We start from the raw sequence: 18,573 nt of genomic DNA on the forward strand, positions 1-18,573 counted from the left end.
TGCAAGCAAAGCAAACGTTTTAATGAGGGCGTCACCAGCAAGGCCAGAGGGGTGGACTATGATCTAAGGCAAGCAGGAACCCTCACTTTCGCATCAGCTGTCCTACAATAGCAAAGCACAGCCCCTCCAGCAGCCGGCCAGGGAAGCTGCGTTCCCCTGGAGCCCGGGGGGCGGGGTTAAGCCCCCCTCTCCCCCGGCTGCTTCTTGTTGGCCTTGGACTTTCCCACCACGGTCTCCACGATCACAGCCGTCTCCTCGTAGGTCTCGATGCTCTCCGTTGAAATCTTCTCAATGGATTCCACCACTTCCACCTTCTTGTACGCCAGCGCCCTGGGGGCACTTTTGTCCGGCAGGCTGCTGCCCTTGCCCTTGGGCCCGGGCCCTTCGGAGGGATCCTGCTCGGCCCCAGCCTTCTCGGCCTGGGGTGCGGCCGGCCCCTCTGGCTCAGGGACGGCCACCGGAGAGGGTCTCCCGGGCCCCTTGTCTTCCTCCTCCTTGCCCTCATCCTTCTCCCCAGGGCCTTGCGGGTCTTGGGTGCTTATCTCCTTCTCCTTGTCTGGGCTCTTCTGGTTGCTGGAGGGACCACCCTCTTTCTCCTGGGGATCCCCCTGTCCATTCTCCAGAGGGGGCTTGGGCGGCTCGGGCGGCTCGGGCGAGGGCTCTGCGTGGTCGTCCGGAGGCTTGGCACCATCCTCGATGGAAATCACCACCCCGCCCTTGGCTGGGATGGAGGATGCGCAGAAGCCGGGGTCCACGTGGCTGGCGTCCCCCGTGACCAGCACGTGCCGCCCTTTGGTGTAGAGGTCAGCGGGCGCCTCCACCTCGGGCTCCTGGGGACTTTTCGCCGGCTCCTTGAACATCTTGCAGAGTTTGCCGAAGGCTTTGCTTATCTGCCCGCCGTCCGGCACGTCCTCCCGCGCCGCTTCGGGCCTGGGCTGACTCGCTGCTCCAGCCCCTAGCTCCGGCCCAGCTTCGTCCTCCTCTTGCAGTGCCGTCACTAGCACCGACTTGGTGCCTTCCGGGCCCTTCGACGGCACGTCCTCCAGGGTTCTGCCGCCTTTGTCTTGAGCCAGGATCTCCTTTCTCTTCGGCACACTCTTGGGAAGCCCTTTCTGTCTTGGCTTCGCTGCTGTTATATCCTGCACCGCCCTGGTGAGCGCTGAAACAACACACACAGGCCGGCAGTCAATCCACGAGGGAACGCCTGTGCCGAAGCATGTGCAGGGAGACGGAGTGAAAGGTGGAGGGGGGAGGGGCGGGCATTGGGTGCAGTGGTTAAGAACTGCTCAGGACACCCACATCCCATGTTGGAGCGCCTGGATTCGACTCCTGACTCCCCTAAGGATTCCAACTTCCTGCCTGTGTACACCCTGGGGGGAAGCAGCTGGGTCCCTGCCATACGCGTGGGAGACATTGAGTTCACAGCCTGGCCCAGCCCAGCCCAGCCCTGGCTGTTGCAAGCATTTGGCGAGAGTCTCTCTCTCCCTCTCCCCTTCCCTCCCCCGCCCCCATCTTTTCCTCTTTCTGTCTTTAAAATAAATATAACTATTTTAAACAAATACATTTATTTTGGTACAAAATATTTTAAATCTATGTATATGGGGTGCCTTCAAAAAGTTCATGGAGGGACTGGTGCTGTGGTGTAGCAGGTAAAGCTGCCACCTGCAGTGTAGGCATCCCATATGGGCACTGGTTCGAGTCCCAGTTGCTCCACTTCCAGTCCAGCTCTCTGCTATGGCCTGGGAAAGCAATAGATGGTGGCCCAAAGTCTTGGGCTCCTGTACCTGCATGGGAGACCTGGAAGAAGCTCCTGGCTCCTGGCTTCAGATTGGGGCTGTTGCGGCCAACTGGGGAGTGAACCAATGGATGGAAGACCTCTCTCTCTCTCGCTCTCTAGCTCTCTCGCTTTCTCTGCCTCTCCTTCTCTCTCTGTGTAACTCTGCCTTTCAAATAAATAAATAAATCTTTAAAAAAAAAAAAAGTTCATGGAAGGGGCCAGCATCATGGTGCAGCAGATTACGCTGCTGCCATTTCAGAGAGTAGGTTCAAGTCCCAGGTGCTTCTCTTCCAATCCTGCCTCCTGTTACTGCGCCTGGGAAAGCCTGTGCAGGGACCCCACAGTGCTCCCACTGCAGAGGCTGTTTCCACAGCGCCCTCTGCTGTCTGAGAACTGTCCACTTGAAGGCCCTGAAAGCACACACACACTGACACTGCCATCTTCTCTGTTCTCTGGAAGCACTGTGTTCAGAACCGGGAGAGGAAGAAGCGAGTGACGTCTCATGGGAGTATAGAACAATTCCAAGGAAACCAAACATTGAAGGCAGAAGCCACACTGGCCAACCACAGGGAGAGAATGAGCAGAAACCAAGCAGCTACAGTGCACCTGACACATGTTAAGGCACCTGTGTGCGTACCAGTTCACTCAACCTGGGGGGAAGTATGTGGGATGGTTCAACAGGTTCGTGGAAAATGCATATTATGAAAAAAACAGGGCCACCTGTGGCGTGGTGGGTGAGGCCGCTGCCTGCAGTGCCGGCATCCCATATGGGCGCCGGTTCTAGTCCCGGCTGCTCCTCTTCCGATCCAGTTCTCTGCTATGGCCTAGGATAGCAGTAGAAGATGGCCCAAGTCCTTGGGCCCCTGCACCCGCGTGGGAGACCTGGAGGAAGCTCCTGGCTCCTGGCTTTGGATCGGCACAGCTCCAGCTGTTGTGGCCAACTGGGGAGTGGACCAGCGGATGGAAGACCTCTCTCCCTCTGTCTCTCCCTCTCTCTCTCTCCCTCTCTCTCTCTGCCTCTCCTTCTCTGTGTGTGTGTAACTCTGACTTTCAAGTAAATAAATAAATCTTAAAGAAAAAAGAAAAAACCATGCATAGATTGCAAAATTTTTTGCACCAAAATAAACTTATCTTTTATTTCCATTTTGCCATAAACATTTTGAAGTACCCTTCCTATAACTCAATAGTTTGGAAGAAACAAGAAGTGAACCCTGAATTGTATCTTTCCCCCAAGTTAATGCCTCACATTCGTGAATACCCAGCTCATTTTCTCCTTAAAACACTTTGTGGCTCAGCCAGTTTGCATCCAAGGGGATAATACTGAGGATGCCCCGGAGGGGAAGAGGAGACCTCCCTCAGGTAGGAACATGGAGTTTCCAGATGAATTGGAAGGCAGTGTGAATGTCAAGGTCAGGAAGAAAACCACTTGGTTTTTGCACACAAGGAAGAAGAATGAAGAGGAGGAAGAGGATGAGAGAAGAAGGGGAGTGGAGGGAAGGTGTGGAGGGGGGAGCATGGGTATCATTACCTTTCCCGCTGGATCCCAGGCTGAGAGGGGGTCCCTGGCTCGCTGCGAACTGGGTGATAGGAGTTTCAATGAAGGCAGAGCTCAGCCTGGTACGAAACACAGAGAGTGTGGCACCGTCTTAATTCATCGAGTCAAACACAGACACTCCAACACTGAGTGAAAATGGACACAGCTTTCTCCAGATGCAATGGCTCAAGAATTACACACAACTTTTTAAAATCTTTTTATCATTTGAGAGGCAGAGAGACAAACAAAGCTCCCATCTGCTGATTCAGCTCCAAATTCCCACAGCAGCCCACGCCGGGCCAGGCTGAAGCTGGGAGCACAGGAACTCAATCCAGTTCTCCCAGGTGGGTGAAAGGGACCTGCGTATTTGAGCCATCACCACTGCCTCCCAGGGTGTGCACTGGAGGAAGCTGGAGTCAGGAGCCGGAGGTGGGAATTGAACCCAGGCCCTCCAACGTGGGATGCAGGCGTCTTAACCAGTGTCAGTGCCAGGCCAAACACTGCCCCCTTCTCCCCCATTTCCGCCCCCTTTTCCTTCATCTCCTTTTTTAGAAAAGTATTAGTGGATTCCCGGAGTTGGGATCAGGAATGGTCTAACAAGCTCTCCAGGTAATTCTGGTGCCCTAGGCCAACGCCTACTCCCACACATAATTTTCAGCAGATAATCAATCCTATATACACTTACAGACCAGAGAGAGTGTAAAGAAGAGAGGCCAGGGGCTGGCACTGTGGTGTAGCAGGTAAAGCTGCCGCCTGCAGTGCTGGCATCTCATATGGGCGCCGGTTCAAGTCCCGGCTGCTCCACTTCCAATCCAGCTCTCTGCTATGGCCTGGGAAAGCAGTAGAAGATGGCCCAAGGCCTTGGGCCCCTGAACCTGCATGGGAGACCCGGAAGAAGCTCCTGGCTCCTGGCTTCAGATGGGTGCAGCTCTGGCCATTGAGGCCATTTAGGGAGTGAACCAGCAGATGGAAAACCTCTCTCTGTCTCTCCCTCTCTCTGTTTGAACTCTGCCTTTCGAGTACGTAAATAAATCTTGAAAAAGAAGAAAAAAATTATTTAAAGGGTAGGGGCGTCCAGCTACCTTTTTGCAATGCCCTGCTTCCAAAGCAAAATTTTTCATACGGGCATTTCAGAGCCAGGTCAGGACGTATTCTCATAGAGGTGCCTACCAAGCGTTCCCTGTGTCATGAATGCAATGTGGAATCGTGCGAGACGCACTGCCCATAACTAGACAAAGGAAAGGAAAACACTGCCTTTCCCGATACACGCCCAAGCCTTTGTAGCCCCAAAGTGAACAAAAGTTTCTCTTTGTGGGGCACTTTGGGGGGGAGGGGCTTCTATTTTAACTCAGTCTGACCCCAGAAAACCAGCAAGACTGAACAAAAGAATCCTGATTTCATACCCAACCTGTTCTCCACTGCGTACCCATAGATAGGAAAACCCACTTAGCCATAGGGGCAAATGGAGATGCTACAGTTGATACAGACGTAGAGGCTGTAAGTGTAGACAACAGAGATGCTGTTGATGCAGATGTGGAGACAGAGAGAGAGAGAGAGATACAGACAGATTGAGAGAGAGCTGAGGGAGATGGAGATAGATGTCCCAGCTGTGTTGCAGTGAGTGGGGTTCCAGTCACAGCTCGATCAGGGAGGAGACCAGACGGCACAGGCACAGCCACACTTCTGACCAAGCAGGTGACACTCATCATGATGGCGGCAGCATCCGAGCACTCACCAAACGCCAGGCTCCATGGGAGGCGCTGCACCTGCAGGTTCTCAAGAATGCTCCTGGTCACCCACCTCCCCACCAGGATGCTCAGGAGCCCAGAGCCCTGGGGACACGAACGGCCCTCCCAGCGAGGCCCTCTGCCCACCGTACTCGGACTCCCAGCATCCCCACCACTCCCCTCCTCCCTGCCATCCTTTCCTCCCAGGCACCTGTCACAGCTCACAGAGAGCTCACTCATTCGCTGTCTCCCTGGCCCCCAGCATCCGAGCTCCCTGAGGTCAGGGAGCGCCTGGCACTTAGTAGGCACTCAGCAAAGATTTGTGGGTGGGGAGCGGGGTGCATGCTCTCATCACAGCTGCGCGGCCACACCTGTTGCCTTCCATCTCGATGATCCGATGGTACCGGTCCAGCTCGTTCTTCAGGGTCTGCTGTGCGACCGCCAGCTGCCGGCAGTCATAGGTCGACTTCTCCAGGGTCCGCTCCGTCTCCTCAATCTCCTTGCGCAGGGTTTCAATCTGCTCATTGTACAGCTGGATCTCGTCGTCGTAACACTCGTGGGCACTTTTGATAGCTTGTTCCAGGGTCGACGTCTAGGGGCCGAGACACACAGTGAGGAAACCCATCCCACCCCGCCCTATACCCAGGCATGAACTTGCACTTGCTTTATGCCTCTGTCGTTAGAGATGAGCAGTGAATTACATTGCAATCCTTAAGTCCAAGCAGAATGCAGAACCTGAATCCCACATCCTTGCATTAATATCCATACCCTCTGGGATCATCGATACCACAGCCCTGCCTCAAAAGCGGTCAGAAGGGGCTGGCACTGTGGAATAGCAGGTAAATCCACCGCCTGCAGTGCCAGCATTCCAAAAGGGCACCAGTTCGAGTCCCAGCTGCTCCACTTCCAATCCAGCTCTCTGCTAAGGCCTGGGAAAGCAGTGGAAGATGGCCCAAGTGCTTGGGCCCCTGCACCCATGTGGGAGACCCAGAAGAAGCTCCTGGCTCCTGGTTTGAGATTGGCAAAGCTCCAGCCATTGTGGCCATTTGGGGAGTGAACCAGCAGATGGAGGACCTTTCTCTCTGCCTCTGCATCTCTGAAACTCTTTCAAATAAATAAATAAATCTTAAAAAAAAAAAAAAAAGTAGTCGGAAGGTAACACACCCAGAAAATAAAAAGGAAACAGTCGCCCGTGGAATAATGCATGCAATTCACATAAAGAACATTCGTCATACTTCCATGACTCAGCAGAAATCCGATAGCCAAAAACATAGAAAAAGAACTCATACAAGGGCACTTCAAGTAACGCTTTTGCCTTCCTCACATCAAGACTACTGCACCAGGCCAGCACCGCGGCTCAATAGGCTAATCCTCCGTCTGCGGCGCCGGCACCCCAGGTTCTAGTCCTGGTTGGGGCGCCGGATTCTGTCCCGGTTGCCCCTCTTCCAGGCCAGCTCTCTGCTGTGGCCCGGGAGGGCAGTGGAGGATGGCTCAAGTCCTTGGGCCCTGCACCCCATGGGAGACCAGGAGAAGCACCTGGCTCCTGGCTTCAGATCAGCGCAGTGTGCTGGCTGCAGCACGCCAGCCGCAGCAGCCATTGAGGGGCAAACCAACGGAAAAGGAAGACCTTTCTCTCTGTCTCTCTCTCTCACTGTCCACTCTGCCTGTCCGAAAAATAAAAAAAAAATTAAAAAAAAAATTAAAAAAAGACTACTGCACCTTAAGGCAGACTGCCTCCTCTTTTGATTCTCTCTGGGAACTGTTATTGATTTATTGATATTCCTCTATTATAATTCTCTATGCTCAAGCTAAATGGATTCCATAATCTACATAAGGGTGACCTTTCCCCCTTAAGGGGCACACCACTCACAATTGGTTTTGTTCCAGTTTTGCTTATACTAATTAACAAACATATGCTTCAGAACTCAACTTCTGGCAACAACTGACCATGCAGGGGACACAGCCATTGGCGGCGACCAAAACTGTTCCAGCTCATAAAGTAAATTTGTTAGATGAAAAAGGCAGAGACTTCCAGACCCGGGACAGGCAAGGCCTGCGCTATGCCCCTCATAAGCAGGAAGCAGCTATAGAACATGTGATGGTTCTACACCTTCAACAGCCCCTAGGATTAAGGGCTGGAAAGTCTTTGAGGTGGGAATGACGTAGGCAAGCACCTGGAAGGCCACGCCTTCACCAGGCCACCTGTGTGATCTCATCCCCCTACCTGACCCCACCTGTGCACCCACCTGCCAATAAGGCTATGTGACCACTCCCCTTGGAAGTTGCTAAAAGGCCTGGAGCACGGTGGGCCCGGCCCTTATTCTCCCTCTCCCTCGCTGCCCTGGATGTCCTTGCTGTCCTGCACCCTTGGGGCGCGAGGCCTTCGGGCCACCCACTCCATGGTTTCCAGCCTGCAGGCTCCCCCACGTGGCTTTCAGCCTGATCTCTGCTCAATATGGACCCCAACTTAATTTCCAGACCTTTCCTTCTCCCTTAAAGCCCTCACTCCCCTATGCATTTCTCTCACTAAATAAAAAGCTTAAAAACTTAAAAAAATAAAAAAGGTACTTCAAAAGCTTCACAGAAAATGAAATTAGAAGCTTATTTTGGGGCTGGCGCTGTGGTGTAGTGGATAAAGCCAGCATCCCACGTAAGCGCTGGTTAGGGTCCCGGCTGCTCCACTTTCGATCCAGCTCTCTGCTATGGCCTGGGAAAGCAGTAGAAGATGGCCCGAGTCCTTGGGCCCTGCACCCTCGTGGGAGACCTGGAAGAAGCTTCTGGCTCCTGGCTTTGGATTGGCGCAGCTCCGGCCACTGCGGCCAATTGGGGAGTGAACCAGTGGATGGAAAACCTCTCTCTCTCTCTCTCTCTCTCTGCCTCTCCTTCTCTTTCTGTGTAACTCTGATTTTCAAATAAAATAATAAATCTTAAAAAGAAGAAGAAGAAAGAAAGAAAGTAGATAACCTGTTTTTAAAAAACTTATTTTGGGGCTGGCGCAGCGACTCAATAGGCTAATCCTCCGCCTTGCAGCGCCGGCACCCCGGGTTCTAGTCCCGGTCGGGGTGCCGGATTCTGTCCCGGTTGCCCCTCTTCCAGGCCAGCTCTCTGCTGTGGCCCGGGAAGGCAGTGGAAGATGGCCCAAGTGCTTGGGCCCTGCACCCCATGGGAGACCAGGAGAAGCACCTGGCTCCTGCCTTCGGATCAGCGCGGTGCACCGGCCACAGTGCACCAGCCATGGCGGCCATTGGAGGGTGAACCAACGGCAAAGGAAGACCTTTCTCTCTGTCTCTCTCTCTCACTGTCCACTCTGCCTGTCAAAAAAAAAACTTATTTTGGTGCAAAAGAACTTTGAAATTCATGCCACAGTTTTTCATAATAGCATTTTCCATAAACTTTCTGAAGACCCATCATATGTATGGGTTTCAACAATTTTTTAAAATTTTATGTATTTATTTATTTAGAAGGAAGAGAGAGAAAGAGGGGTCTTATATCCTCTGGTTCACTCCTCAAATGGCCACAACAGCTGGGGCTGAGAGAGACTGAAAGCCAGGAGCCAGGGCCCCCTTCCTGGTCTCCCCCATGGAGGGTAGTCTATGCACGTGGGCCATCTTCCCCTGGCTTCCCAAGCACAGTAGCAGGGAGCTGGATCGGAAGCCAAGCATCCAGATCTCAAACCGGCACTCCAGTGTGGGGTGCCAGCATCCCAGGTGGTGGCTGAACCCACTGCGCCACCACAGTACCAGCCTGGATCTCAACATTCTTACACAACTTACTCTGTGGTCGTGGCTCTTTGGCAGTCTCGTTCTCCAGTCATGGACATACATGGTCCTCACAAACAAAATAAAACCAAAGGAAAAACCACCTGCCCAGAGGAGAGCTCCTCTCGGAACCATAGGGTGCATTCCAACCAGCTGGGGCTGCGGGGCTGCCGACTCTTAACTCTAGGGCAGGTGGGGCCGCAGAGTCTGTAACCAGGTCCCACGTGTCGCTGAGGCAGCTGGTGAGTGCGCACCCAGCCTGGAGTCCCGCCTGGAGGTGACTGCTGGGCATCTGCGTTCCTTCATCTCCAGGGATGGCCACCGCTCGGCAGCCCCTACATGCAGGCCAAGTGTCCCTACTGGACAGCCTAGCCCAGGATCCTCCCTAATGCAGCCTGACCCTCCACTTTGTGTGCTGTGACCTTGGAGCAGGGAAGTTCCCGCAGCGAAGACATTCGGGAACAACTCACCAGGGCATTGCTGTTGATCAGGAACCGTTCACTGGAAGGGGTCCAGCAACAATGCGAGCCCACCTCCCTGTGCACCTGCCTGGGGTGCACCCACCCCCCACTGGTTCACTCCCCAAATGACTGCAACGGCCATGGCTGAGCCAGGCCAAAGCCAGGAGCCAGGAGCTTCATCCAGGTCTCCCATATGCGTGTGGGGGCCCGAGGACTTGGGCCATCTTCTACTGCTTTCCCAGGCCACAGCAGAGAGCTGGATCTGAAGTAGAGCAGCCGGGACAAACCAGCACTCATATGGGATGCTGGAGCTGAAGGCGGCGGCTTAACCCACTATGCCACAGTGCCAGCCCCATTGGCCTGTCTTACACTTGCTATGTCTACTGGGACCCTGCAAGGGCTCTCAGAGACAGCAGCAGGTTGGTGGCAGGTTCTAGACTGCTGCATCACACAGTCTGAGGCTGCCACCCTGGAGCCCCATGGGCACGGAGAAGCTGAGAAATGAACTCAAAGGGCAGAGACCCAGGGAGAGAGAGGCTGTGGAACAGAAGGAGGAGGAGGGCAGGGAGGCCGAGAGGTGCACCTGCCGCAGATCCTGGCTCCTGTTCCTGCTGCCCACCTGCTCGGCAGCGTCAAAACCTGAGGGTGCCTTTTCAGCACAGACACCTGGCAGACACCACGTTAGCCAAACAAACTCAGCACCACCGGCAGGAAGACCTCCGGGCATGACGTGACACACGGACGACACAAAGCCACCTCCTTGGGGGTCGTGCCTAAGATGCACAACCTCAACCCAATGCTGAGAAAGCAGCAGGGAAACACACATGGAGGGATGCTCCCCCAAATAGCTGGCCCGGACTCTTGCAGAAAAACATCCAGGTCCTGGAAGACAAGGACAGACTCGGGGCGTCGCCGACAGGGGAGACCACGGAAGCAAGCGGGCTCCCGGACGAAGACAAAGCTGCAGAGAGGTCACGGGTGCAGTTTCGGGGCGGCCACGACAGCCGGGCATGTTTGCTCACCCCCTGGCTCCCAAGCCCGCCCTGTAATGACCAAGATGTTAACACCTGGGGAAGCTGGCTGCCGGCTGCATGGGAAAGATCAGTGCTGTTTTTGCAAACTTCTCAGAAGTCTAAAATTATGTCAAAATAAAACAGATGAGTGCTCTTCCAAGTTTCAGCTGGTTTAATTGGGTTTCTGTTCCTCCTTAAAAAAAAAAAAAAAAAAAAAAAACACTCAGCCGGCGCCGCAGCTCACTTGGCTAATCCTCCACCTGTGGCGCTGGCACCCCAGGTTCTAGTCCCGGTCAGGGCACCGGATTCTGTCCCCGTTGCTCCTCTTCCAGTCCAGCTCTCTGCTGTGGCCCAGAAGTGCAGTGGAGGATGGCCCAAGTCCTTGGGCCCTGTACCTGCATGGGAGACCAGGAGAAGCACCTGGCTCCTGGCTTCAGATCGGCTCAGCGCGCCAGCTGTAGCAGCCATTTGGGGGGGTGAACCAATGGAAAAAGGAAGACCTTTCTCTCTGTCTCTCTCTCACTGTCTAACTCTGCCTGTTTAAAAAAAAAAAAAAAAAAAACTGAGTTCAATCACCTGTAATGAATGTCACACAGCAAGTCACACCCGCCCACATGGGCGATGGCTGCTACCACATGGGAGACCTGGATTAAGGTCTCAGCTCCCAGATTCAGCCCTGTTGCAGGCATTTGAGGAGTTAACCAGTGGATGAAAGCGTTAGATATATATAGAGGCAGAGTTAGAGAGGAAGAGGCACAGAGAGGTCTTCCATCCACTGGTTCAATCCCCAAATGGCCACAACAGTTGGAGCTGTGCCAATCCAAAGCCAGGAGCCAGGAGCTGCTTCTGGGCCTCCCACGCGGGTGCAGGGGCCCAAGGTCTTGGGCCATCTTCTACTGCCTTCCCAGGCCATAGCAGAGAGTTGGATCGGAAGTGGCTCAAACCAGCGCCACTATGGGATGCCAGCCTCCTCCCATAATTTTTTTTAATAAAAGTAAATAAGGGGCCGGCGCTGTGGCGCAGTAGGTTAACACCCTAGCCTGAAGCACCGGCATCCCATATGGGCGCCAGTTCGAGACCCAGCTGCTCCACTTCCTGCCCAGCTCTCTGCTATGGCCCGGGAAAGCAGTAGAAGATGGCCCAAGGACTTGGGCCCCTGCACCCGCATGGGAGACCCGGAAGAAGCTCCTGGCTCCTGGCTTCGGATTGGCACAGCTCCATCTGTTGCAGCCATCTGGGGAGTGAACCATCGGATGGAGGACCTCTCTCTCTCTCTCTCTCTCTCTCTCTCTCTCTCTCTCTCTCTCTCTCTGCCTCTCCTCTCTCTGGGTAACTCCGACTTTCAAATAAATAAATCTAAAAAAAAAAAAAAAAGTAAATAAAAGAAGAAATCAGAAGTTCCTTCACTGTCTTACCAAAACTTACCACTAGATGGTGCTGGGTGACTTTCATAAGAAATGAGACTGCACTTTCTCCACTCCCCCTGACACAGAGGGCATCTAGGAAACCATCACCGTCAGTCCTGGCACCATCTCCGGGGGCCTCCTGAGTGTTTGTTCCGTGAACGTGGAGGAGGGGTCCCGATCTGCACAGAGCGCTCCACTAGCAGGTGCTGTTGGTGCCACCTCGTGCCCAGGATCTCCCCACCGAAGCCTGTGCAGCACGCCCGGAGGCCTTGGTTACAACAGACTGCTGGACCCCACTCCAGAGTTAGTTCAGCAGGTCTGGGGTGTGCCTTGAACGCTCATATCTCGACAATCCCCAGAGGAGGCAGACACAGCTAAACCATGGACCTCACTCTGAGGACCCCTGCCCCCTGCCAGGAAGATTCTGGAAGCTTCCGCTGTCCTAACCAGAGGCAGAAGCGGCTGCACAGCCCCCTCACCGAAACATGCACACACAATATACATAACGCATGCAGACACCACACACAGATATACACACCATACACATGTGTACACACACACACACCCTCCTTCTTTCCCTGCAGGGCCTCAGAGGAAGTCACATACACCCAAGTCACCAGGCTGAGACGTCTTTCCCTGAGCCCTGGTTTGAGCAGGGCAAGTTCCTGGGGCAGCTGTGAGCTGCAGCTCAGGGGCCGCTCACAGCTCCTGCGAGATGCTGCAGGGTGGCAGCTGTGCCCAGAATCTGGCTGTCCGGGTGCAAAGTCCCAGAGGAAGACTCTGGGCAGAGGGAGGCCCTGGATATGCACAGACAGCACCCCCTCCGGCCTTCCAGCTGCAGCCTAAATGTTGATTCTGGGGTGCTGAAGGGCAGAGACCTACGCCGATGTCCATGTGCGCCAGGGTTTCCAGAGGCAGATCCAGAGGTGTGTGTCCTCTGTGCTTTTCTGTGCAGTCGCCAAACCAACCGCCCCTTCATTTCTTTCTTTTTTTTTTTTTTAAGCTGGAGGAATGTGGTCCCCTTGCCTTATAAAAACGCGGCATTTTCATCACCGCTCCCCATCAGAACAACCAGCGAGAGAGAGCGAGAGCGAGCGAGAGAGAGCGAGAGCAAGCGAGAGCGAGCTGTTAGCCAGAAGGCGCGCCCCAAACACGGGCAGGGCTGAGTTTGCAAAGTGAGCGTCACTCCAAAGGGGCTGGGGGGCTGGGTAGGGAGCTCCCCGCTGACAAATTTCTAGCTGGAGATGAACGCTCACACACAGCCGCTCTGGCCGGGTCTGCATCCAAAATCCAGAAATGTCACAGATCTGAGCAAGTACAGGGTGCCGATCCCCACCTGTGTCCGTGTCGGCTTACTCTTAACAAGCTCTGGCTGGGCAAAACCAGTCACTGACCCAGCCACCGTACCCTTGATGGGGGAGGGGCAGGACATGGGGGAGGTACCAGGGACCAGAAATTCGCGTGACCCCATCTCCATTTGCGCCCTCCCCCGACTCTTCCAGATCCCGCAGAGTCCTGCATCCCGGGAAACCCCTAGGTCCAGGCCAGACGGGCAGCTTCATCACCTGCTGAGTACAGTCCAGCCCCTCAGTTCGGCCCCTCAGTGCAGGGCCCCCAGCCTGTGCCAACTCCAGGAGCTGGACGCTGTGCCCTCGTGCACACGCACGTGGACTTCAGCACAGCGTGTGGGAAGCCCTGATTCACACCCGCGTGCAGTGTGAACGCCAAGAGCGTGGCGCCTACCTGGGCCTGCAGCTCCGTTCTCTGCGCCTGTAGGTGGGACAGCGACTCCTGGGCCCCCTCCAGCTGATCCTGCAGAGACGACACTTCCCGCTCGGTCAGGAGCTTCTCCTGCACAAAGGGGGCCAGGCTCAGACACACACATCGGGAGGAAATGCAGCAAGGACAAAGGCAGAGTAGGGATATTTGCACCTGCCCCCACCCCGCCCCATATTCACCACCAAGGTCACTTGGTGACCACTGCACTGGGCAGCCAGGCCTTTGGGGGTGATGGGTGCTGTGGAGGCCGTGAGGCTGGGCCCTGTGCTGGGATTAGTGCCCTTCCAAGAAGACGAAGCCACCCCAGGGTTCTCCCTCCACCATGCCAGGTGCGGCAAGAGGGCAAGCCGGGAAGAGAGCCGTTGGCACCCTGACCTTGGCTTCCAGAGCCAGAACCGTGAGTCATCAGTGCCTGTCATTGAAGCCCCCCAGTCTGTGTCATCCGTTACAGCCGCCCAAGCTAAGAGAGCCCCACAAGAGCCACTACTCCTGCCTTTCTTTTTTTTTTTTTTTTTTTTAAGATTGATTTGTTTGAAAGCCAGAATTACAGTGGAAGATACAGAGACAGAGAGATCTTCCATCTGCAGATTCATTCCCCAAATGGCCGCAACGGCCACGGCTGGGCCTGGCCAAAGCCAGGAGCTTGGAACACCATCTGGGTCTCCCACATGGGAGGCTGGAGCTCAAGTACTTGGGCCACCTTCCATGGTCTTCCCAAGTGCATTGGCAGAGAGACAGACTGGAAGTGGAGCAGCCGGGACTTGAACCGGCACCCAAATGGCAGCTTAACCACTGTGCCACAAGCCTCCCTGCCCCCTTCTTGGTTTATTTATATGCATCATATTACAGCATCACAAAATTACACAAACCACACTAGGAGGAAAAATCCGTTGATACCCTGTTGAACAGGGAGAGGGACTATGGAAGATTTGTGTTGGTTTCCCAAATGGGGTTCAGAGATCTCTAGCCTTTCCACAGACTCAAGCTAGCATTAGCAAAGCCTGGCTCAAATCATCTCCCCTCATTGCCCCAGGTTCTCCTTTGAAGTTGACGACTGAACCAGGAGGGGATTACAAACACAAGCAGCCTGCTGTGCTGTGACTGTGTCCCCCTGACCCCCTACTGGAGACTCTCCAGGCACAGCGCTGGCAGGTGGGGCCCGCGGGGTGAAGTCCAGGCTCTGTCCTCAGGAATGGACTAACGCTGCCCTGAGAAGGGCTGCTGGGGGCGGCTCCTCCCCTTCCCCTCTTCTGCCAAGTGAGGACACAGAGCTCCCCCACCTTGGGCCCTTCCTGCCTTCCGCCACGTGAGGATGCAGCCAGGAGGCCCTCACCAGCATCCGTAACAGTGAGAAATCCACTTCTGCTCCATATACATTACCCAGTCAGCCCTATGCTGTTACAACAGCAGAACAGACTCCAAGGGACCAGGGCTGAGGCACAGAAGGTTACACTGGCATCCCATGTTGGAGTCCTGGCTGCTCTGCTTCCAAGGCAGCTCCCTGCTGATGCACCTGGGGAAGCAGCAGAAGACGACCCAAGTGCTTGGGCCCCTGCACCCATGTGGGCGACCCAGGCTTTGGCCTGGTGCAGCCCTGGCTGTTGTGTGCATTTGGGGAGTGAACCAGCAGATGGAAGCTTGATCTCTCTTCTTCTCGCTATCATTCTTTTTTATTTCAAATAAATAAAATAAATCTTTAAAAATAACAGGAGAGCAAAAATCTGAGCAGATACTCAACAAAGAAGATTCTTGGATGACAGAGAAGTACGTAAGATGCCCAGTACTGGGCCAGCACTGTGACGTCGCAGGTAAAGCCTCCGCCTGTGGCACCAACATCCCATGTGAGCACCGGTTTGAGTCCTGGCTGTTCCACTTCCATCCAATTCCCTGCTAATGCGCCTGGGAAAGCAGCTGAATATGACCCAACTCCTTGGGCCCCTACACACACATGGGAGACCCTGAGGAAGTTCCTAGCTCCTGGCTTCAGATCAGCCCAGCTCTGGCTGTTGCAGTCATTTGGGGAATGAACCAGGGGATGGAGGGCCTCTCTCTCTCTCTGTTCCCCCACCACCACCAACTCTGCCTTTCAAATAAATAAATAAATAAATAAATCTTTGAAAAAAAAATGATGCTCAGTTGGGGCCGGCACTTCGGCTCAGTGGGTTAAAGCCCTGGCCTGGAGTGCCGATATCCCACATGGGCGCCGGTTTGAGACCCGGCTGCTCCACATCTGATCCAGCTCTCTGCTATGGCCTGAGAAAACAGTACAAGATGCCCCATGTCCTTGGGCCCCTGCACCCATGTGGGAGACCTGGAGGAAGCTCCTGGCTCCTGGCTTCGGATTGGTGCAGCTCCAGCCATTGCAGCCAACTGGGGAGTGAACCTGCAGATGGAAGACCTCTCTCTCTCTCTTCTCTCTCTCTCTCTCTCTCTCTCTCTGCCTCTCTTTCTCTCTCTGCGTAACTCTTTCAAATAAATAAATAAATCTTTAAAAAAAAATGATGCTCTGTATCAGTAGCCATCAGGGAATGCAAAAGAAAACCACAATGAGATATGCAATATACCTAGCAGAAGCAAAAAAATAAATAAATAAATAAACTACAAAGCTGACCTACCAAGAGCTGCCAAGGCCACAGAAAGCAATGGTAGCTGTGGTTCATGGTGGCAGGGAAGCATTTCCACTTTGGAAAGTAGTTTGGGGTTCCTTACAAGGTACACAGGAAAGAACAGCCGGTCTGAGCAATCTTCAGAAAGTTCTTGGAAAATACGCATTATGAAGAAGATGCGCATGGACTTCAAAAACGTTTTGCACCAAAATAAGCCTCACTCTTAACCCCATTTTGGCAGGAACTTTCTGAAGTCACCTTATGATTCTCGAGAAGACACCTAAGACAGCGGTCAGGGCCAGGGTGCATCCCCAGATGTCTAACTGTGGGCATTTGCAGTGCGAGTCACAGCCCACAGGGGTCAGCTTCAGATCTGAAGGCAGTGCAGGAGCAGGGAGCAGTCAACCCACCAGGGCTCCTGCACAGTCCCTGGGTCTGCCCAGGATGCCCAGGCCCAGGGCAGCAAAAGCCTCCACATCCGGCTTCCCCGGCAGCTGGGGCTCCAGGTCTTACCTCCCTCATCCCACCTGCGCTGGTGGCCACCTGTGAAGCAGTATGGGTGATCTGCTGCAGGATGCTGATGTAGGCCTGGATTTCCAGAAGATTCTGTCAGGGAAAGCAAAGCATTCTCAGTATCAGTTAAGCCGCTCGGGTTTTCCCTGTAGCAGCAGGTGTACCCAGGAGAGGACGCTCACCCACGTTCTCCCATCACAAATGGGACAGACCATGAACACATCAGGGATGGGAAGAGGGTGATGGATCTGCTGCCACCGATGGGCCCGCCCATGCTGTACCCATCAATCCTCACGAGAGAGGGGCAGATGAGTGAACAGGGGCTGTGTTCAACTCACCCATTTCCTTTCAGTTACCTTGGCGCTTTGCTGCTACTGCACAGAGCCCCAGATGGCGGAGGCATGGGAGAAAAGTAGAACCCTCGGCCGGCGCCATGGCTCACTAGGCTAATCCTCCACCTTGCAGCACTGGCACACCGGGTTCTAGTCCCGGTCGGGGCGCCGGATTCTGTCCCAGTTGCCCCTCTTCCAGGCCAGCTCTCTGCTGTGGCCAGGGAGTGCAGTGGAGGATGGCCCAAGTGCTTGGGCCCTGTACCCCATGGGAGACCAGGATAAGTACCTGGCTCCTGCCATCAGATCAACGTGGTGCGCCAGCCGCGGCGGCCATTGGAGGGTGAACCAATGGAAAAGGAAGACCTTTCTCTCTGTCTCTCTCTCTCACTGTCCACTCTGCCTGTCAAAAAATAAAAAAAATAAAATAAAAAATAAAAAAAAAAGTAGAACCCTCAAGGCCAGAGGGCACAAAGGCACAAAGGCCCTGCATCCAACACATGGCTGCAGGCAACCAGGCCTGGACCAGATGACTCACAGAGTACCTGTGGCCTTGGGCAGCCTTTAAAACCTCATGAAATGCAAGTTCATCTATAAAGCAGAGCAAACCCTCTGTAGGGACACCTGGTCCCCAGCTCTCTGGGCAACGACTGGACATGGCCTCTTCAGAGAGCCACCTTGGCCAACCAATGCCCACTCTTGTCCAGGAAGCTACCCAGACCGAGCCTCGTCCCCAGGGCAGGCCCGTGACTGAAAAAAGACTGCCGGCGCCGCGGCTCAATAGGCTAATCCTCCGCCTGCAGCGCCGACACCCCAGGTTCTAGTCCCGGTCGGGGTGCCAGATTCTGTCCCGGTTGCCCCTCTTCCAGGCCAGCTCTCTGCTGTGTCCAGGGAGTGCAGTGGAGGATGGCCCAAGTCCTTGGGCCCTGCACCCGATGGGAGACCAGGAAAGGCACCTGGCTCCTGGCTTCAGATCAGCACAGTGTGCCGGCCGCAGCGTGCCAGCCGTGGCAGCCATTGGAGGGTGAACCAACGGCAAAGGAAGACCTTTCTCTCTGTCTCTCTCTCACTGTCCACTCTGCCTGTCAAAAAAAAAAGAAAGAAAGAAAGAAAAAAGACCAACGCTCTGGCCTCACAGCAGCACGGGGTCAGCCTTGAATCCACACCCTGGGAGTGAGAGACAGGGCTGGGGCTGGACCCATGCCCACTCTTCTCTGCTGCTCCTCCCTGGAGCCCTGCGCACAAACATCAACCACACAAGCTCTCCACCCCCAGCTCCTACGGAACCGACCTGAGACTCTCTCAAGTGAGACAGCCAGGTGAGTTCACAGGTGAGCTATTTAGTATTCGAAATGGCCTCAAAACACACACACACACAACAACAACAACAACATCGCTTGGAGCTGAGCCCAGGCACTGCTCCTAGGGGGATTCTCAGTGCAGCAGAAGCAAGAAGGGAAGCAACACTGAGCTGGGGAGGTTTGCCAAGCACTGGCCAAGCTCAGGTGTGCAGGTGCGCGTGTGGGTGTCCCCAGGCTGCACGCTCTGCATGTGACCCCGCTGCCTTGGGCTGTGACACCAGGAAGCTTGACTGTGGAGGGGCGAGGGCGTGGTTCTGTTATCACTATGTCACCACCTGGGCACCTGCAGCTCCATCCCAGTGAGGAAGG

General features: G+C 54.6%; 1 protein-coding gene across 2 annotated transcripts in view; it reads right to left on the reverse strand.

The window, feature by feature from the left end:
- Positions 1–18,573, reverse strand: part of BFSP1 (beaded filament structural protein 1) — a 43,643-nt gene continuing 25,070 nt past the window's right edge. For both annotated transcript variants that reach the window (XM_089308205.1, XM_008256355.5), the window contains exons 4-8: positions 16,575–16,667; positions 13,420–13,527; positions 5,410–5,630; positions 3,306–3,391; positions 1–1,159 (exon numbers count right to left, since the gene is read on the reverse strand). In XM_089308205.1, the coding sequence (XP_089164331.1) occupies positions 177–1,159; positions 3,306–3,391; positions 5,410–5,630; positions 13,420–13,527; positions 16,575–16,667 (1,491 nt within the window). In that variant the 3' untranslated portion in view covers positions 1–176. The remainder of the gene's footprint in view (positions 1,160–3,305; positions 3,392–5,409; positions 5,631–13,419; positions 13,528–16,574; positions 16,668–18,573) is intronic.

Source organism: Oryctolagus cuniculus, chromosome 11, assembly GCF_051225735.1.
Source record: "Oryctolagus cuniculus isolate XC-2025 breed Fujian yellow rabbit chromosome 11, ASM5122573v1, whole genome shotgun sequence".
In the NCBI taxonomy this organism is placed as follows: domain Eukaryota; kingdom Metazoa; phylum Chordata; class Mammalia; order Lagomorpha; family Leporidae; genus Oryctolagus; species Oryctolagus cuniculus.